General features: G+C 37.9%; 1 protein-coding gene across 6 annotated transcripts; it reads left to right on the top strand.

The window, feature by feature from the left end:
• Positions 1-398: 398 nt before the first annotated feature.
• On the top strand, positions 399-21,493 carry AASDH (aminoadipate-semialdehyde dehydrogenase). Of its 6 annotated transcripts, none has more exons than XM_068402697.1 (15): positions 399-824; positions 1,572-1,825; positions 3,874-3,994; positions 4,704-5,041; positions 5,769-5,961; positions 8,286-8,527; positions 11,355-11,461; positions 11,910-12,082; positions 12,629-12,821; positions 13,342-13,460; positions 14,792-15,629; positions 16,747-16,910; positions 17,512-17,637; positions 18,944-19,075; positions 20,161-21,493. In XM_068402697.1, the coding sequence occupies exons 2-15, from the start codon at positions 1,596-1,598 to the stop codon at positions 20,566-20,568; spliced, it is 3,384 nt and encodes a 1,127-aa protein (XP_068258798.1). In that variant the 5' UTR covers positions 399-824; positions 1,572-1,595; the 3' UTR covers positions 20,569-21,493. The 6 variants fall into 6 exon arrangements, with proteins under 6 accessions (XP_068258798.1, XP_068258796.1, XP_068258800.1 ...); XM_068402695.1 differs by having other exon boundaries at positions 4,701-5,041; XM_068402696.1 differs by lacking the exon at positions 399-824 and adding an exon at positions 832-1,115 and having other exon boundaries at positions 4,701-5,041.
• The last annotated feature ends 579 nt before the right edge of the window (positions 21,494-22,072 follow it).

Genomic DNA, 22,072 nt, shown 5'->3' with positions numbered 1-22,072 from the left:
GTGTTACATTAAAAACGGTTATGAACTGGTCGTCTCGTTCTTTCTCCCTTCACTGCACTCGCCGGCAGTGCGCACCGAAGGTTTAATAAAGCCACCTTGAAAGCGCCTCGAAGCTGCAGCAAATCACTCCATGCCTGACATCAAACCCCCCTCGCCCGCACGCAGCCGGCTCCCGTTCCCCTCACCCTTGCTCCCCGCTGGCGCCTCTAAAGCCCAGTCGAGGGGGGAGCACGCCCCGGCCGCCCCGCCAGGCCCCGCTCCGTGCCGGTGCCGGTGCCGCTGCCGCCGCAGCCCGGCCGACGAGCGCAGTGTTACCACCGACCCCCGCCGCAACCGCCGCGCCTACTGCTGACCCGCCCCGTCCCCCCGGAAATGACGTACTTGTCCTGGCCCAGCGGCGATCGCACCGGCGGGGAGGCCCGTACCACCTCCGGGGGGGTGGGGGGCGACAGAGACGAGTGAACTGTGAGTGTGGCGGGGGAACCTTGCCCTTCACCCCGGCCCCTTGCGTCTGTTTTAGCCTTCTTCTCATGTCTGAAGAAGAGTTGCCGGGGAGCTGAGGAGGGCTGGGACGGCTCTGGCGCACTCACTGTTCCTCTCACCCTCCGGAAAAAATGGCGCCGCCCCACGCAGGACACTGTGGACCCGGCGCAGCTTGTGGATGCCCAAAGAGCGCGACGGCCACCGGCCAATGGGAGCGCCGCGTTACTGCAGCGTCGGGCAGGTCTAGCACTGTCCCGCCAACCAGAAGCGTTGACCTTCCGTTGCTAGGTGGCGGCGGAGAGCAGGAGGGTGCTGGGAGGTGCTGCTCGGCGCTGCCTCAGGTGGGGACCCGCGCGGCGTTGGCCGAGCCCCGAGCCCCGAGCCCCGACCGTTGGGGCCAGCGGCAGCGGTCGGCGGGGCCGCGCTAATGGCGCCCGACCCGGAGAGGTCCCGCGGTGCTCATGGCGCAGCCACCGGCCCCGGGAGCGGCCAGGCCGCGTGTGGAACGGGGGTTTTGTGTGTGCGGGGTCCGCCTGTCCTCGCTTGGGCCGCTGCGGAGTCCTGACCCTGGCGCGGCGGGGGCGAGAGCGGGGCTTAGCCCGGAGCCTTCCGGTCCGCGGCTCGGTCATCCGGTACGGGCGTGACGGGAGGGCCCCGTAGGGCAGAGACGTGCGCCGGCGCGAGCGGTACCCTAAAAGCCTTGGCGGTCAACGCGTTGGGTTTTCTGCTTGCAAAGGAAAGATGCGTATTTCACAAATCTGTTAAAGAGAAAGTTATTAATTGTGTTAATAAAGTTATTAATTCAGTTGTGCCCAGCTTTAAAAATAAAGGTGTAATGGTGAGGAACAAACTACCTCTGTGCAATGAAATCTTAGTGAATTACTGTATCCTGGGCCTTAGGATAAGGGCCATGGCAAACGATGGAAGTATTAAGCTTTACGCTTTTGCAGTGTAAGGTGTGCTGAAGGTGTGTGTTTTCTACCAGGGATCTTTTTTCCATCTTGGTAGTGTTTTGTGTGCTTACATAATTTGACTAAAGTGTTAAAAGTCAGGAGATGACAATGCAGTCTGGTTTGTTAATCTTTCAGGAGGACTGAAGATATGCAACTGATATGACTCTTCAGGAACTGGTGAATCAGGCAGCTAGCCTGTTCTCTGACAGAAAAGCAGTTTGGTTTGACGAATGCAATGGGAAGCCTCCAACTTTCTACACGTATGCGACGGTGGTTAAGCTTGCCATGGAATTAACAGCTTTCCTTCAAAAGCACTGTGATCAGCAAGGAAAATGTGAAATAGGCCTTTACTGCTATCCAGGAATAAACTTACCATCTTGGATCTTAGGGTAATGGTTTGAATGCTTGCAATCTGTGGTGTTTTTTTAAGGGTCATCTCTATTAAAGAAAATTTTCATTTAAAAAATATTTTTAATAACAACAAAAATGCAGTAATACCACAGTAATGCAGTCAAGGAGCACTGGAGTCTTGCATTCTTTAAGAAAAAAGATGGCAGTATTACAATCTTCTGAAAAGCCACTGCTAAAGTTCTTTTGAATCTTAAGTTCATTGATCTAAAGTGTATGTAACTATATCCTTTTTTTTAAAGTTATTAAGTGTATTTATAGAAATACAAGAATTAATGACTAGTATCTTTGTTGTGCTTGTTTAAAAATGGAGGTGATCTAACAGAATAAATGTATATGTACAAAAAAAGGAGTATGCAGATTTTTTAATGTGTTCTTGTCTTGCTAGCAAAAAAAAAGATGCATTGAAAACAAATTTTATGCTTTAAGCTAAGTGAGTATACATTAAAAGTTCCATTACAAATACTGTAAAAAAAAAAGTAACAAGCAGTGGAGCACTAAAGTGACATTCGTTATTTAATGGCTAGGAAATTGAAACGTTTGTGATCTCAACACTCATGTTAATTCAGCAATTTTTAAAATCCTACTGATGAATTCTAATGCTTGTATCCTTTATATATGTATCTTTTATATCCATTGCGTTTATGATGTGTAATATAGAATCTCAGCATCACAAGCATATTTTCTTCAGCTGATGTATACAGCAGCAGTTGCATTTCTTAGGGGGATGATCTGTGTCAGTGTTTTCCTATTGTCACACCGCACCTAAAGTACACAATGGCCCAAGAAGATGTATCACAGTTGAGTTTAAAGATTTCAGTGAAATGAGTGAGTGAGTGCAGTAATGATAAACCTTCCAGAAGTGCTGAGGAGCTTTCTCGCTAAGCAGGAAACACTTTTCCCCCAGTCCAGGAGTGGAGCAGGTTGCCCAGAGATGTTGTGTAGGCACCATCCCTGGAGGTTTTCAATACCTGACTGGATGAAGTCCTGAACAGCTCAGTCTGGTGTCACGGCTGGCCCTGCTTGAGCAGGAGGTGGGACTAGGCATCCTGAGGTCCTTTCCAACCTGATTTATCCTATATCACAATGAACTGAGCAGCAATACAGTTTTCTTTTGCTGTGTGACTGGGAACTACTGGGGTGTTTTCATTCTTACAGCTATCACTGCTGAGTAGTTAACTGCTGTATATGATGCAGGGCAGGTTTAGGTGCTTACTGATAGCGGTGGCTGTTTGAGTATGCAGAATGCTGCGGTTTCCAAGTCTTCATTCTCGATCTCACCATTACTGCAGTGGTAAATCACTTCCACAAAGAGGAGATATAACTAATTGTATATGGGAACCCAGCCTTAGAAGAAATGTGAAGATTTACGGGAACCATCCATATTTTCGTTGCCACTTACTCGTCTTGGCTTTTTGTGGTGTTAATAAATTCAAGTGCTTGTCTTTATCAAACGGAGCCACTAGAGGGGGGCATTGTAGTGAGCAGCTGATGAGGAAGCACTACAACGTAAAGTGCAGTGAACGGCAGGAGAATGATACTTAGTGTTCCTCTGTTTATGAGGGAAGAAATTCCGGTACGTATTCAGATTTTCTTATGCTGGATTATTTAGACTAGTTAGAAGAGAAAGTGTTTTCAATGTGCAGACTTTAGGTGTTTTCTTAAGATATGTTTATACATGTTGTATATGTATAACCGAAAAGCTTATATTTCTCTTCCTAGTCAACAGCAGAAGCTTTTAAAACGCGGTGATGTTGATGTCAGTGATACCTTTGTCATCACCACCCTGCTTGACCAGGAAGAATTTTCAATGTTTTCATCTAGCTTTAATCTTTTCCTTGCTATAAAATACCGAAAGGCAACACTGATTATAATTGCTTGCTACTTTATTTCTAACAAAATCTTTAAAAGTCATATTATGACTACATTTTCTGGCTCTAGGAACTAATTGCTGTGTAAAAGAAACAGTGAAATTTAAGAGGATTTTCTTAATTTTTTTAATACGTTTAAAACATTTTTGTCTTGTTAGAATCCTTCAAGTTCCAGCTGCCTATTCTCCTGTTGATCCAGATGCACCACCAATGTTATCCACTTACTTCATGAAGAAAAGCAGTCTTCAGTATATTCTTGTTGAGAATGACAAAATAAATGTAAGTGTTCAGGCTTCTACAGGAACCATTAAAGGTCAATTTAGAATGTGTATTCAGATTGTGTTCTGTTTTAATAAGCTTGGATGGGGTTGTTTTATTTCTTCATGACAACAGGTTGTCTTTCTCATTCAGAAAAGAACATCTGTAAAATTAGAAGTACAAAGTGCTCCTCTTCCTGTTAAAAAAGTTGCCTACTTTCCTATTAGACGGTTGTCCAGGCGAGCTTGTTGGGTACTGGCATTGGAAGGCTTTTCCAGGCTTGTTTCTCCATATGTCAAGGTTGAGAGTTGGAAATCTTTGCAATAGTTGAAAATAGCCACTGCATTTAATTCTTTGGTTTCCTTTTGTCCAGCTCCTCCCAGATCTTATACCCTCACCCATTGCAAAGGGAATAGACAAGATTGGACCATCTAGTTGTAATTCAGAGCTCTTTGTTTTCTGCAAAGTTCTTTTGCCTATTTTCCCTTTCTTTTCATTATTTGCTCAGATAATTGTTTATGTCTCATTTATAAAGTCTGTGTTCACTCATATTTAATCTATAAAAATACTTGAGTTTAAAACTGTCTGATGTGTGTCCTCCAAAACTAGAGGGATGAAAAATCACTGCTTATTTTTGTGAAACAGTGTTTCATATTTCATTGCATACAGTAGAATAATAACAGTGCATCCTGAGTTCTGCTGTTTAAATTGTTTATTTCTCTTACAGAAGTTCCAGATATCCCATGTTGGTTGGTTTTACCACAATTCTTCCACAATAGAACATATTGGTTTAACTCTGTTCCAAATGAGCTCGAGCAATGCTGATTTAAATTCACAAGTAGATGATGTGAAAAGTAAACATGAACTTTTCAAAGCTATGGGTAACTCGCAGCCAGGATATGCCATTTGCCCAGATCAAACCAAAGCAAAAACATCAGAAGGAGGATACATGGATTTTGGCCAGAAATACTCTTTAGCATACGTCTTGCATACATCAGGAACTACTGGGATCCCCAAAATAGTCAGAGTGCCTCATAAATGTATAGTGCCAAATATTCAGCATCTTAAGTAAGTGTGGCTTTCCTTTTAAATGCTTTTGCAAATTTGACGTTTAGGGACACTTTTTTTTTTTTTTAATACTTCAGAGGAGTGTAGATTGGGTTTTTTCACTTCTTTCTCCTTCCCTGCCTTTTCAGATTTATTTGTGTTTGTTTCTTTTGTTTCTAAATAGTATAAAATAAAATTTTGTTTACCTAACTGTTATTTTTAATGTTTAAATGAATAATGTTTACCTGAATTTTTGAGAGGTGTACTTCAAATAATGTGCTGTTGCTGTAAGTATTGTATTCTGGCTTGTGGCTTAAAAGAACTAGATAACAAAGTTAATTATTAATTCGCAGTTATATTTAATGTGTAGTTTTTAAGTCCTAATTCCTTTTTAGGCTACCTGGGTTTCTTTCTGTTCCATTTAATACCTTCTAAAAAAACCTATTGTGGAAAATACCACTCCTTTTTCCTAATGAGCATCCATTATTGAAATATGCCCTTCAACATACGGCATTGGTGTGTAATGTGGTGGATATCTTTGTAAAGGACCTCATTAGTTTAATCAATAGTTACAGTCTTGATGCGGGAGCTCTTGCTCAAATTGTCTGGCCTGCGTATGCCTATATTCAGAGTAGCCATTAAGACCTTAGCGTTGCTAAAGAGCATTTCTTTCATGCTGCTCTTGTAGTTTGGAAATGTTTTTTAACAGCGTGCATCAGATTTGTAATTCCTAGCTTTCTTATTTTAGATCCATATTTGAGATCACACAGGATGATATGCTATTCCTGGCTTCTCCTCTAACATTTGACCCATCTGTGGTTGAATTATTTGTTGCTCTGACAAGCGGAGCCTCTATTCTTGTAGTACCAAACACTATTAAAATGATGCCTGTGGAGCTGTCTGCCGCTCTGTTTCACCATCACCATGTGACAGTGTTGCAGGTAGGCAACACCTAAGATAAGTGTCTTTGGTGTCTTGCTTCTCACCTTTGCTTATGTGTACTACTTTTTCATCAGTCTAGATGCAAATGATAATAGAGCAGGAGTGTTCTTCCTTGAAAGTGTAGCTCACATTATCCTTTTTGCTGTAGCGTGTTAGCTGTTTAGAAAATTACCGTTTGATCGAAGCCTTAAACATTTTGTGACAGAAAATCATGAACTAAAGATAAAACCGATATTCACCTTCAGAAACCATTAGTTCTTAAGAATTAATTAAATTATTCTGTTAATAAGGAGTTAGTTCTGAAGAATCTGGTAATGGAGTAACCTGTTACAGACATTTTTAGCACTTTTTAATGGGCTTGATCTTAGAGGCTTTCCTCATAAACAACTTTTAAGTTTTAATGGTAGTCTCTATACTAAAAAGAGTGCCAGTTTAGGCACAACAACTAAACCAGTGCCATTTAGAGGGTGATAAAATGTTTGTCATTTTTACAATAATGAGAACAAGAGAATAATTGATTCCACAGCAACGCTTGTTGTTTTCGTGCCACCTGTTTATATGAGGCTTCATGTGCCCTTTATGTCTTGGAATAGATCATCTCCTATATGATCTCAATTTTAATGGTTTTAAAGTTCATTTTTGCAAAATTTACTTGAAGTTATAAGCATACAGCATGGCTGAATAAGACTAGCCCTTGCCTTGTAGTGTTACAAGGTATTTTGTAAAACTATTAATTGACTATAGAAATTTATATCAAGGTGTGGGGGGAAAAGTCGTTAGAAATGGATCTCACTTGTAACGTACTTTGAACAAAATTAGTATGGCCTGATTAGTCTCTTAATTGAGATAAATCAATCCCTAAGGCTTGCTTTGTCATTAATATCGTAATTCTGAAGTATTTGCGCTGCTAGAAATGCTAAGATTTCATTTTCTTTTGGAAGAATGGTGGTAGTTGAGATTATAGGGTACAAATTTAAGATTAGTGAGTAGTTATCTGAAGATTCCACAGCAGAAAAAATCCACCAAAATCCACAAAATTTAAATTTTGTAACTTTATTCCCTGCTCTTATTTTTGTTTATGATGATTGCTACAAATCTCAGTGGTGTAGATTCTCCTGTCACATACAAGTTTCTTAATCAGTTTAGCTCTCTTGCTTTTAGAAAAAAAAAATAATCCCAGCTATTAATCTCTATTAGCAAGATTTTTTAATGTATTTTTAAAACTTTTTAAGATTTTTTTTAAGCATGTTAAGCATTAGCAGAGAAAGGCGGAATTTGGTGGAATTAAGGTATTTGAAATGTCTTCCTAAGGAAAGTTTGATTTTGTGGGTTTGGGTTTTTTGTTATGATTATCTTAGTCAGTGAATGAAGGGCTTCTCATCTGAATTAAAGACATAGATGTGCTCCTTATAGTTTAACAGATTATGAATAATTTTATGATGTTTCTTAAATTATAGCAAGGCATTACCTTCTCCTCTTGACTTGCGCAGGCAGACTTGAGAAATCTGAAAAGTGATTGTGAAGGAGGGGAAGAGTAATTTTTTACCCTCTTTTTTCTTCACTATAATTTGCTAAAGTTAAAATGATCAGTTGAAAAGTGGTGGTCTTCATCCATTGCTGGAAGAAAATAAGAAATTAGTTCTCGTAAGAACTAATTAAATTAATTTTCCAGTCCTCCTACTAGAAAAAATAGTTAAGAATAAGAGTGAAGTGTGAGTGTCTGTTAATATTATTTGCTGGTTTTCCTCTCAGAGAAAGGTCTGTACATCACCAATAGCTTCATAGAAGTAGCTGTATTTAAGGAAGCTGTTTTGTTTGGGTTTTTTCCTTTTTTTTTTTTCTCCTGCTCATTTTAGAGAGTGAGATGAAAGATTTCAGAAAAACTAATCTTTGTAAACTGGCATATGTACACAAATCAGGAACAACACAAAGTCTGTCATCCTATGTATTTTTATTGCTATGGAAAAGTGTTTAAATTTTCTTTATGAAGGTTAATCAGCACACTTTAGATACTAGCAGAGACACAACATGGAACCCATAACACATCAAAATAAAATAGAAACTCTGCAGAAGAACATAGATTGGTGCCGACAGTGCTCATTAAGGGTTTCACACAATAAACAAAATCTTGCAAAAACAGGTACAATCTATATTGCTATCTGATGGTTGATGCCATCTACTATAAGTAGATGATTGTTAAATACATCCGCAATATAGCTACGCAGTGAGTATGGTAAAGCAGGAAGAGGTTTACACATATACTGAAAAAATATAACAGGTCTTTCTCTTATCTTTTTTTTTTTCTTTAATATGAATCATTCAGGCAACACCAACACTTCTCAGAAGGTTTGGAGCTCACGTTATTAAATCAACAGTGTTGTCTGCGAATACTTCACTCCGTGTCTTAGCCCTTGGTGGTGAAGCATTTCCCATACTGAATCTCTTGAAAAGTTGGAAACACAAGGAGAACAAAACAAGTATTTTTAATCTGTATGGTATTACTGAAGTATCAAGCTGGGCCACTTGCTACAAGATTCCTGAAGAGGTTTTTAGTCCTGATTTTAGGTAGGAAATTTCACTGTTTTCGTGGCTTGGCATGTGAATGATGAAAATCACTAGAAATAGAATCTCTGTCTCCTGTTTCCAGGGCTACTGAGTCCTCATGAGTTTTTATGCTGGTAGGAGTTACATTTGGTTTTTGTGTAGAAATAGACTAATCCATCCTCTCATACTCTTAATACAGCCCCCTCAAGTAAAAGTTGTTGATGTGTGGTTCTTGATCGACAGAACTGCAGTCTGAAATTGTGTGTACTTGTAGACCTGTTAAGTTTCACAGAATGTGTCGTGATGGTCTCTGTTTTAGACATCTCTGTATCTAGACCTCTTCCTCATTCCAGCCTGTGATTCCACATGCTGAACCTGGACTAGCCTAGTCCAGGGTGTGCTGTCTCTGACTATGTGGCAGTATTGAATCAGTGTTGCACTTCTGCAGGCAAATGGCTCCTACCCAATTTGCTAGTAACATCAGTTAGCCATACCCTTGCTCGTCATGAGGCTTTTCCAGTGAGATCTTGATTGTTCAAAGAGAAAAAAACCTAACACAGCTGTCAGTGAGAGTAAAGAAATAGGACTCTGTAACTCTTAATCATAGCCTCGGAACAAAGATGTACTCATAGCTTAGCTCTATCAAGTTCAGAATGTTACTTCTGAGATTTTAAGCAGAAATTTTAAGCAAAAATGCTCAAAGATTACTTTCAAATGTAATCAGATACACTGTTTCTTACTGCTACTGTGCTTTTGCCTACAGTTTTTATAAGTCCACAAATAATCAATTAAGTGGAGACTAGGCACTGTTGTTTTTCTAATATTGGAAAATCTGCTATTCAGCAAATGATCACACTGATACTACTTGACTAGTATGGATGACAGAAATTTGTCCAAAGTGGCTCATCAAGGGTCTCACAGTGATTTTACTTGGACTTCCAGAAGTACTTTCTTTTCATCATTTAGCAGTCTGCCGTTTTCACTCAGTTACTGACTTTTTTTTGTTCATTGTATTTTATAAATAGAGTTGCAGGAGTGTGAAGGTCGTGAAAGGTACTTCCAGTTAGTTCAGTGTTTCACTTTAGCTCTGAAATGTGTAATCGTTCCCTGGCATGATAATTATACATGTGACTTGAGTTAGACATGTCCTATGAAATGGGATGTTTTGAAGAAAAGATGCAATATATTAACCTGGTACTTAAACCCTTGAAGACTGAAAACAGTGAATGGTCATAAAGTGTTACTAAATTATTATGCAAAACTAATTTTCATTCTGGTTTCTCTGAGTTTAAACATTACCTTCTCCTCAGTGACACTGTTTTTAATACTCAAAAGTTTCCAGAGATAATGTGTTGTTCTTCAGTCCTAACTGAGGTGCAGTTAGAATGATGGAAGTTTTTATAGTCTGTGACTGTTGTCTCCCACCCTTCATCTCAGAGCCTCTTCCATCTAAGCCTCATTACAAAGGGAATTAAGGTTCCTTTGCAGTAAGCAGCCCCAGATACAACAAAACCAGGACAGACCATTTTATGTCATCTTTGTTTCTTAGTATTGGTAGGACAGTTGGAGTACAGTGGGCTTTTATTTTTGCTAGCTGAATGATGAAAACTGGCAGTTTCTAGAGAACACTAGAAAATGAAAAAAATCAGCACAAAGTTAGTGACTTAGTGGTCTACACCCCTCTGGTTTTTAGATAAGTTTGGCAAAACTAAATGTCTAATCCCAAGTCTCTTAGTAATAGTGCCCAATGAGGTGTTGTTTGTCTTTTATTTTTGCTGTTCTATGGTATATGTAGGAATCTTGGGGGTTTGTTTGGCAATGTTAAATTTACCCTTTTTTGGTTTTGTCTTTGTGTTGGGACTTCCCCATGGTATGGGGCAGACACATTGAATGTCTGGGATGTTTTCTCATACCTGTTTGTCAAGTAATTATATTTTGAAGCTTACCAGAGGAAGGAAGAAGAGGAGAAGATTCTCACTTGGCAGAAATACACATTTTACAAAATTAGACTGCTTTTTGGTCAACTTGAGATAAAGAATTCATTGACTGATCAGAGAAAAGGAAGAGTTTCAACAGCCTAAATAACAGGAGTTGAACAAGAACTGTTAGGTTAAAATATGATACTTTATGATAGAAATTGAATTGGAACCCATGCCTAACTTAATATATTACCAAAGTTATTTAAAGTTACTTTGCTTTTTAAATTTTGCTTTACTGAAGAAAAGATATAATTTTCTACTCCCACTCAGAAATATATTCAATAAATGAGGTTCTGTGATTGCTTGAAGAGGCTAGAGAATGAAGGGAAAGGAAGGAGTTGGTCTGCAGCTCAATAGAAGTAGTCTGTAATAGATACATGACCTTGAAATTAAAGTTGCTTTTATTTCAGTCTTTTCTGAAAGAGTCGGCTGTACTTGTTGCCCCAGCATCAGTAATAAAATAGAACAAAAGCTCAAACTAGAAAGGACAGGGAAAGAACGAATTTGAAAGCTGTTACATGTGTTTAAATCGGTTAAGCTTGATGGGAGTTTCGACCTGGAGGACTTAACAACTGGCTGAAACACTCAGGGTACTCTCAGGGTATTTTAGGGTCCATTTAGGCCTTATTTTCTATAATTCTGTGTTTTTTGGTATATGATAATGAAACCCATGCACATTGATGAGGTTTTTAATTTTGAACAAATTGAGATGTTTTTAAAGAGGAAACATTTGTAGAGAGAAGCCGCAAGCATCTACTTTTGCTCTAATACCAGTCCTTTAGAAGACTGTATGCTAATTCATTTCTGGAACAGTTGTTTTGTGTTCAGAAGGGAAAGGTTTTTACTGTTTCTCTCTTTAATGTATTTAGAACTGATTTCCCTATACCTTTGGGATCACCGCTCCTTGGAACAAAAGTTGAGGTCAGAGATACCAACGGTTCTGCAGTCCTAGAAGGCGAGGGACAAATATTTATAGGTTATTTGATATTTCTTATTCTTCTAAGATACTTTTCTTAATTGATTGAGTTTTAATAGTATGTTGATTATTTTACTTGATGTCTGCCTCTGATATACAGGTTAATACAGCATTTTAAGTTCCCATTGAGCTGAGAGCCTTCTGATAGTATTTTATGTTGTTGGAATGATGAACGGGAAATTACCATCATTTTTTCTGCAGACTGTGCTTTCATTACATTGACTTTTTTTCCTGCTTGCATTTTGACATTCTCAGTTGAAGTAATTTCTGTGTATTAACTGAATTATCTGCATAGCCCAATTTATACATTGCAGAAGTTTAGACATTGATAATAATCTTTTAGTACTTCTTATAATGCTTGTTAGAGTTTAGCAGAATTTGATAAAATACTCATTTTCATTCAGAGTTAGCCATTTAATATATATGGTCACGATCTTTTCTTGTGTAGGTGGTGAAGAACGAATCTGCTTTCTTGATGATGAAATAACTGTACCCCTGGGTACAATGAGAGAAACAGGGGATTTTGTAAGAGTTCAGGATGCAAAGTGGTTCTTCTTGGGTCGGAAAGACAATCAGATTAAACGTCACGGCAAACGTTTTAATATTGAGTGTTTGCAGCAGGTAATGTAACAACTAGTGGGTAGAGTATGCCAGTATAAAAGAGGAGGGATAAGGAACACATCATTATCATCAGAAATGGGTATTTACTTATTTTCAGATGACTTTCAGGAGTCTAAAAGAAATTGGGAGGGTGTATTATCAAAAATCTAGTCATATAATTTAGGGAGGAGTTTGGTTCTGAGTTCTTGGAAATCTGTTTTATTGTATGGTTTCTTCCAGCAGAATTTAGAACTGTATAAACACCTGAAAAATACTGAGCATTGCACTGCGATGCTTGTATAGTGATTGTTGTACAAGATTGAATGTCAGACTCGGATTATATCTCATTCAAATGGCATTTAGGCAAATAATACATATATCACTGAGTTCATTTTTATGTGAAGAAGTACGAACTTCAGCTACAAGAGAAGATATTTCATAGGATGTTATGTAGGAGTGCGAGACAAATACAAATTTTAAATATGTACTTTTTTAAGTTGTGGTTTTTACTCCTTTTACTCTATTGATGAACTGCATTTCAAAGCAAGACTAATATTTAAATTACAGGCTGCTGAAGATCTTTGTCAGGTAGAAGCTTGTGCAGTGACCTGGTATCAGCAGGAAAAACTTATCCTGTTTGTTGTACCCAAAGATGATTTAGAAGAGAGAGAAACACTTAAAGAACTCCAGAAACATCTACCAGCTCATGCAGTCCCTGATGAGCTTGTACTAATTAAAGCTTTGCCTTTGACATCACACGGTAAATGAAACTACTAAGTACCCTTGCCACTTATTTTAGTGGTCTCTATTCCTTTTTTTAATTTTATTTTTTTAGTCACCAAAATACGGTACCTGATTCATGCTTTCTAAAGATGTAGATTAGATAACTAACTCCTAGTAGGAAATCATGACCACATATTGTGTTTTCTTGGTAATGTTTCATTCAAGAGTCAAAGAGTAGTGGTAAAATCAATTTAGTATTAACACTGCACATTTCTTTTCTCAGTTGTTCCTGTTGCTGTCTGCAACAGAACCCTAACTTCAGCTGGGAAAAGATCAGGCCCTGAATGTGGGATTATGTGGTGGGAGGATAGAGTAAATTTTCAAAAACCTTATTGTGTTCTGTGTAGTTGATTGACTGGGTAAAAAAAATACAGGTGCAGTTGAGTATGAATAAGGAAGTGTGTACAAGAATAAAGTGACTATTTGGGCAGAGCAAGTTTTGGAAGTGTAAATGCTAAAAGAGCAATGAAAAAAATCATACTTTATTTTCTACAAAGGCAAAGTTGATATATCTGAACTGAACAAGATTTACCAGAACCATCTAAACTCCAGAAGGCGTGACAGTAAGCTGAGTGGCGCAGAGGAATTGTGGGAAAGACTGCAGTATTTATGGAAGGTAGTATTTTGAGCTGCCTTTTTATCTTTGCAAGTGGATCATTATACATGTGTCAGGAATTAAACAGTTTTAAGAAGTATGACTAATGCAACCAGAACATTCTAGCTGCCTATAGATTTAAGCAGTACAGCTCTTTCTGTTCAGTTAATACTTAAATATAGTTGCTCTGCAGTGGCCAAGAGGGAGTAATTTATATTTCTCTATCAGATAAAACTGCAGGCTATGAGGTATAAGCAATTAGCATAGGAAGGACGTAACCTGTCAGTAGCTTTTTGAGTACTACTTCACATGCCAAAGAAGGTATCCCTAAGGGAAACAAGGAACTGGGACATGGAAACTTTGTACAAAATAGCTACTGTGTTAGTAGAGTTTCTCATTTCTGAAGATAATTATGAATTGAAGAGTCTTTTTTTCAATGGATGGCACAGTTGCGTAATTCTCTCTTGGACTGTCTGTTTGTATTGTTTCTAAATTTCTGTGCTAAAGACTTGTTTTTCAAGCTACTGAAATGTGATGCCAAACAGTATTGCTTTTTGTTTTTCAAAGATAGACTCCCAAATTTCACCTAAAAGTGGGATTTGCTGTGGCTAGGACTTGAATAAGTAAATGTAGTGAAATTAGTAACACAGCTTGCCTGTGCTGATACTTACCGTATTAGTGGCTATAGAAATGATAACCCAAAGGTCTGGGATGTGCCCGAGATCCATTATGGACAGCAGAAAGCAGCTTCCGAAACTAGAGGATTTGGACTTCACACCCAGGCTTAACAAGCAGGGAGTGGAGTGAGAGGAGACATAGTAATTGCTGTTTGTTGTAGTAACAATGCCAAATCCAAAATCCTTCATGGATTGAAGGGGTTATAGCTTCAAAAGTAGGTAGATAGGTAGGTTACTTAAATAATTCAGAAGTAAAAGATACCAGTTTATGTCAGTTTTATTAATAAAATAAAGCACCTAAACCAATTTTATCAAAAGGCATCAATGTTTTATCTGTGAAGTTGTCATTAATAAGTGGTATCAAGGTTGAAAATGGCCAACAAAAATACAGCACAATTTGCTTTGATTTCTTAGACTGCAGAACTGGAATTGAGCAAAACATTTTGTAGTACAGAACTAGTATCTCCCTGTTTCCCTGTTCCTCCCCAGCTCTTGTTCCATCACTACCTCTGTTGGCACTAATGTGTTTTGTGTGATTTTTGGCAGAGTAGTGAGTTTCCTCAGTTGTTGATTTTTAGTGGGACTTCTGGGTATTGAGGTGGACTTGAGTTGTTATGTGTGTGACAAGGTGTAACACCCACAGACTCTTACCTCTTTCCTTCTTCTTTTCTCTAGTCTGTTCTGGGTCTCCTAGGTGATTCCACCAGAATTTCTAAAGATGCGGTATTTCTGTACAGTGGTGGAGACTCCCTAAAGGCTCTACGATTTTATGATGAAATTGAGATGCTAGTAGGCAAAGCTGTGCCTGGACTCCTTGAAGTTATTCTCAGCTGCTCGATTGAACAGGTTTATAGACATATTCTTAAAATTCTGTTTCCAGATGAAGACCAATTAATGAATTATGACAATGTTGTGAAAAGAAAATTAAGTGGGAACAGTGGAGAGGACTTCCATGGAAAATATATTAAACTGAAATCTGAAAGAGGTCTTGAGGTTGCTTCAGGGTTTCTTTCATTTATTGCGCTAAGCAGAGGAAATAGGTTTTTTTCTATGAATTTCACCAAGTCTTTTGTGCAACTCAGTAATACAGTACAAGTAGGAGTGGAACTGCTTCAGCAACCATCCTTTCTGCATTTAGTGTCTCCAAATATAATGAAAAGCCGCGCAGAAGGGTATGAAATGCAGAACAGAATTTTAACAATTACGAACAAGGCAAATAAAACCACCTGTTGCTCTGTACAGCAGATCCGTGCAGAATGTAGTCATGTAACAACAGCAGAGTTGGCAGTATGCATAAGATGGAAGTCAAATACAAGAAAATGTGTTGATGCATCACCACTGGTTATAATACCATCTAAAGAAGAAGTACCTGCATCTGTATATGTTGGCTCTCACTCTCATGCAATGCAGGCGATTGATCTAGATTTGGGAGAAATAAAATGGGAGAAGAACCTCGGAGATCGTATTGAATCTTCTGCCTGCATATCTAAGTGTGGAAATTTCATTGTTGTTGGTACGTCTTTTATTTTATCCTTCTTTTAAAATTATTTTTTCTGCTAAATACAAGATGAATAACAGAGACTCTTATTTCTTGCCTCTGAATGCCTTCCATCTACACTTATCTATAAAATTCCATATCTGCTTCAGATCTTATTTATTGTAAAATAGAAACAGCAGGAAGAAGTAATTTGAGTTTCATGATAACCAGTGATGGAGCTTATCTAACATATACACTTGTGGTTTATTATATGCCAATTTATTAATAAGGTCTTATTAAGGAATAGTCAATAAGTACAGTTTCTTTTTAGTGGTTGATTAAGGTGTGACTATTAAACTGTTTTTTTTTTTTAAAGTATGGAAAGGTGATCCAGTCTTAAAATGTCTTTAAAAATTGATAGAGGTGGAAATTAGTACATAGTGCCTGAGATTATTTTTCATAGCATTTAATTATCTCATTTGACTCTTCTTTTTGGAAATGTAAAGAACATGTTTGGATAGTTTTTTGGTTTTGTCATATCCATTGTCAATGGAGTTGCCATTAATCATCTTAGTGTTATCTTTTTAGCTAATACAAATATATCACTGGTTAGCACAGATGTCCAGGTGGTGAGGGTTTTTTATGCAAAGCTAATGTTACCATCTTTTTGCTAGTATTTTGATTGCTCTTTACTCTGATAGCAAAATCGAATGCTTCATCAAAACTGAAGGAGTTTCTAGAACTACAGTTCAGTTTTCATTAGAAAACATACAGACTTTATTCTTTCAGCATCTTTGTTTTCAGAAAGGATAATTAGGGAAAGAGGTAACTAAAAAAACATTCTTATTCTCCCTTTTCAGCAACTTTCCCTGTCTTCTAATATTAATACTGTAAAATTTGATAGAAAGGCAGTGAAATAATGTTCTAAATGTAACCTGGAAAGAACACACAGAACAATTAACTTTGAATGTATGAACTATCAGCAAAGACTTTGAGCTAAAAGAAGAGGAGGAACTTTGGAAAATATTTTGAAACTGTGCCTCGTGAATCATCTTAGTTCTTTCCAGCAGTGATGCAGCTAACAGTATAAATCACATCATAAATACAAATATTCATTATCCTTTTTTCCCCTATTGTGTTTTATTTCACACAGGTTGTTATGATGGCTTAGTATATGTGCTTCAAAGCAGTGATGGAGAAATACACTGGACTTTTGTCACAGAAGATTCTGTAAAAAGCTCTGCAGTTGTAGACCCTTCCAGTGGACTAGTCTACATAGGATCACACGACCAACATGTGTATGCTTTGGATATTTATGTAAGAACACTGACTGACTTTTATGTATAGAAGAATAAATACCCGACTTAAACCCTATTTGCAGTACACCAGATGAAGCTCCGCTGGTGTTAGTATTGACAAGAGTCCACAATTACACTTTTGAAATAAGTAGGCCTGCTTGAAGTGGGGTTAGAATTATGTGGTAGTAAATAGTTTTAGTGGTGTTCTCAGCTCTGGTTCTTGTGCAACTAGTCCTGGTTGAAACCAAATCTTAAGTTTCTTAGTTATTAAATTCTCTGTAGGTGTTTCAAAATAGGTTGTCCAGCTAGAAGTAAAACTATGGCTTAATGGTGGAAACAGAATCTTACATTCTAAAAGAGTAGATGAAGGGAGATGGAAAAAAGAGGGACAGATACTGCCTCTTCATTAGCTGAACTTCTTTTATTTACTGGAAGAGAAAGTAGCCAATGGCATATGTGTTGCTATAATAGCATGTAGATTATATCCTCACTTCTTAATTAGTATTTGCTGAGTAAATGCAATGTTTGATAAGCTTTGACATTCGAAGGTCTTTGTAAACTTGATGAGCTTTAACTCCAACTGAAAAATTTTGTATTTATCTTTTTTCTTGTGCTTACAGAAAAAGGCATGTATATGGAAGTTACATTGTGAAGGTGGAGTTGTATTTTCATCGCCTTGTCTAAGTTCTTTTCCACATCATCTTTATGTTGCTACACTAGGAGGACTATTGTTGGCTGTAAACCCAGTATGTACCTTTGCTTACTTGTATTTGATTCCAATCTCAAATTTAAATGGAACCAAAATGCATTTCTGAAGTTAAGATCACTTTCTGATGAAAGGAACTAGGTGATCATATGTTACCATAAGATATTTTTTGCTTGAGGGCCTTATTGTTATACACAAGGTTACTGTAATAATTCCTGTATTTCAGAAAGCTATCTGATGATAGAGAGAACTGAAGTGACTTGCTTGAATTTACATGCTGACTGTAGGCCAAAGTTGGAATCAGTGTCTTCTCATTCCCATATAGTACCTTATCAGTTAAACTAGTGAGTGAGAGCATGTCTGTAGGGGTTTTTTTCCCTCCCTCCCTTTGACAGTGGGATTAGAAAAAAAAATACACAGAACTTACTGAAACCAGAACAAAATAGAGAAAGAAGCACGTTCATTCCTCTTACTGTTTCCTTCCCCATAGTCATTTAAAGAGCTGTCCCCCTTAATCTTGGTCTGCTATTCTGTTCTCTGCACTGGGGAAATGGCATTCTTGATAGATGTGGAGCAATTTCATGGTTTCCTGAGGCATTATTGGCTTACACCTGGTCCTGCCTGATAAAAGAAGCAGTCACTTGGAGCAGCTGTTCGTGTTTTTGTACTCACACAAGCCAGAGTACCAGTCCTAACCATCTTTACCTCACACCCACTACAAGTTTCCTCAGTAATACCCAACCTAGTGTTAGAAGGCCAGTGTATGGTTTTGCAGCTCTAATGGGCTGTGGTCAAGAAAAAGATTATTTTTTTTCCGTAATCCTGAGTAACAGGTAGTTGAGAAACCCAGCTGTAACTCCAAGTCATTATTTGTAAAAATAGGAATGTGCAGGCTACGTTAGGAGCTTGTTGTGACAATCACAGATTTTGGGTTGCAGCATTTCCTACAGTAGTTATAGTTTATGATGCAATCAATATGACTTGCTTTCAAGATATCCTGTCCTTCACTGGTCCTCGTCACATATGAAGGAGATGGGAGTAGAAAAAAAATGAATCTGTCATTTTTTAAAACTGCTACTACTACACTATTATTATTTTGCCTAGGGGGAGGAAGAGAAGGGTAGAACAGGGGTATTGAGTATCCTAGGGAAAACACTAAACATTTTGTTGGAATAAGATTTGAAGAATAGTTTTGCTTCTGGTATGCATTCTGGATGGGAGAAGCCTGTTTTTCTTTGCTACCCCCCCAATTCTTAAGGTCTGGGTCAAGCTGTGAAGGAAGGGTTGTTTTCTGCAGCTTCTTACAGTTGTATTAAACATTAGATATTCTATGCTGCCATTTCCAGGTGACAGGGAATAAGATTTGGAAAAGCTTCCTGGGAAAACCGCTCTTCTCCTCTCCTCACTGCAATGAGAAGTACATTTGTATTGGGTGTGTGGATGGAAACTTATATTGTTACACTCATTCTGGAGAAAAGGTAAAAGTGGTGATGTTGGGTTTTTTATGTTGGTCACAAAACCCTGAATAAGATGCTTTATTAATACTGTTTTCTTAGGTTTAATGATTAATACATACCTTTTTGTGAACCAAATAGAAGTGTCTATTTATTGTTACAGAGAGGAGAAAGTAGAAAAACTGTTTGCCTAGGGTAGTCCATGCAATTCATGGCAAAACCGCAAACTGTCAAGTTGCTTGATGCAGTAGCAGACTTTCTAGTTCAGAGCTTACACCCAAAGTAGATGGTCAAGAGTAGTGCCAGCAAATTAAATGGTATGGGGGTTTTTTTTTGAGTTTTTCAAGCATATTTAAAGCCATCTCTTCTGTAAGATGGTGGCTATTTAGAAGGAAAGGTTTCTTAGAATGTTTATGCATTTATCAAAAAATACTGACATCACAGCAGAGATGTGCCAAGTCATAATTCTGGCAAAATATGTGTCAGCCTTCCTGTTGAATTAAATGAGAATATTTTTTTTTAGTTCCTCAGAGATGAATGTGGTTTGTATCTGGTGTTAAAACAACTGACACTGTTTCTGTTTGTTTGCCTGAGAGGCAGTATACATGGCAATTCCTAAGCCTTTTCTGAATATAAAATATGCATTAGCCCATGCGCTGCTCTCTGTCTGCTTGCAGCAGTGTTGCAGAACTGATAATCTCTTGAGGAGGGATCTGCACATTATTAGCATGAGCAGAGAAAATCTGTATTACAAAAGGAGTATTTTCCTTTTTGGCAAAGCGTGGCATGTTAACAGAATTCTCAAAGTTCATTACTAATTGTGGTACAACAGCCCAAGAATATTCTTTTCCCAAGTTGGCCATCTGTACGTGCGCCTCACAGAAGATAGTAACTTTTGCACATCTATTTTATGAGTCTTTTATCACTTACTCTGTGTGTAAAACTTAACTTGTAATTTGACAAGTAATTACCAGCCCTCACTGAAATCTAGTGTGCTCTTGAAATAAAATGCTCTCCTGTCAACAATTAGTCCATTAAAAAATTACAGTTGCTGTTTAACTGATAATGTGAACAACCTTTGATAATGGGTGGTTATGTTCTTTCTGTAGGTTTGGCAGTTTTCCACTAATGGACCGGTGTTTTCATCTCCATGCATCTCAAGTTTAACCAAGCAAGAAATATTTTTTGGCTCCCATGATTGCTTTATCTACTGTTGTAACATGGAGGGTAATTTACTGTGGAAATTTGAAGCCACTTCAAGTGTATATGGAACACCATTCATTTTCCAAAGTGAGGACTTGAAGAACAAAATTCTTTTGGCAGCAGTATCTACAGATGGCAAAGTGTGGATCCTGAATGCCAAAAGTGGAACAGCAGAAGGAGTAGATAAGCTTCCAGGAGAGGTTTTCTCTTCCCCTGTAGTATGGGGAACAAAGCTTGTTGTTGGCTGTAGAAATGATTATGTTTATTGCCTAGATTTGTATATAACAGGAAAAAAAGAACAGCTAAGATGTTAGTCTGCTTCCTTTTTATTGTTTACATTTGTAAATTAGGAACTCACAGGTGCTCTTTACCTCTCTGCCTATTTTACTGTAGGCAAGAGATGCCCTTTGCAGACTTCTCAGGTAGCATTTTGCACCAGGCAGTGTCCAGAGTAGGTAAAGTGATGTTTGTTGACTTGCTGTACTGATTGAATGAGGATGGCTGCTCAGCACCCAGTCAGAAGTTCCACTGTCCCTCCCTCATTTCCCAGCTCCGATTCATGAAAGAATATGTTTCAAATGGTTTGGATTTGAATGTTGTGCTTTGACCTGTGTAGTAAGAAAAAGAAAGTCAGTAGTTTGGCTTCAAACACTTGCAGGATTGCGAGAAACTGTGGTAAGGTGCCTTACTCTGAAGCTTGGAATAACCTGCTTGTCTCCCTGAGGGAAGAATGTATTCCTCTCTGAGTCCAGCCTAGCCTGTGCCCTGAGGTTCCTTCCTAGTCTGTGCCTGGCTCTTCCATGCATCAGACTGGTGTTTGTCTGGTCTGACAAGGTTTCCATGCCATGGCAAGATAACCCAAGTCCTTTTTTGAATCTAACTTTTAACTTGATTTCTGAAGACATAGCCTCCATTACAAATACCTGGTATTGATGACCTGTTTACTATAGTTTGTATAAACTGAATAGTTCATCTTTTGTGATGAACGTGGCTTCAATTCAGCCAAGCATATACTTAAACTCTATTGAAGTCAGTGGGAGTTACTTCTTGTATTCCAAAGTGGAGAATATACTTACATGTGTATATTTATTAAATTTCAATGGCAGGTACAGTATGAGTTCCAAGATGAAGTCTGCACTGCTCAAATCAACCAGTGTCAAATCATTTTTTAAGAGATTAGAGTGAATGATCTCTACAGTGTCTTTACAGAGAACTATTAATAAAGGGTTTTGTAAATTAGTTTTTGTTGTCTTTAACTCCTTAAAAGGAATTACCAGTAGTCTTAGTAATGCGAATCAAGTATTTGAGGTGACAAAAGTATACTTAAATGAGAGCATCTTCCTGATTATGAGTCTTCTAAAAGAACTATAGTAGAAACTATTATCTCACTGTCTCTGATGAGCCATCTACTTTGAATTCTAACATCCTGAATTAAAAAGTAAAGTAGACGTTGCACTGGCTGTGTTGCTTCATCACATCTGGTTCCTCCATTTTATCGTTAGCAGAAGTGCATAGGCAAGACACTTGTAGCACTGTAAAAAGTTCTATTTATAAAGCAAACCTGAACTACACGGTTAGCAAAAGGAGACACAGAATACATCCATCATTGATTAGATAATTTTGACTGGGTTATAGTTTAATAAGAATTAAAATTACATTAGTATAATAAACAATTGCACTTTAAAACATTTGAAAAATTAAAAAAGTACACAACAAATACCCCACAATTATACATCTTATAGTTTTTATACATTACTATATGAACATAGAGGTTAATCGTATATAACCTTGTCAGAAGAAATGGTATTTTGTGTGTAT

The sequence above is a fragment of the Nyctibius grandis genome, chromosome 6 (genome assembly GCF_013368605.1).
Source record: "Nyctibius grandis isolate bNycGra1 chromosome 6, bNycGra1.pri, whole genome shotgun sequence".
NCBI classification, from domain to species: Eukaryota; Metazoa; Chordata; class Aves; order Nyctibiiformes; family Nyctibiidae; genus Nyctibius; species Nyctibius grandis.
Note: the sequence above shows the minus strand (reverse complement) of the source record. Positions and strands in the feature narration are given on the sequence as shown.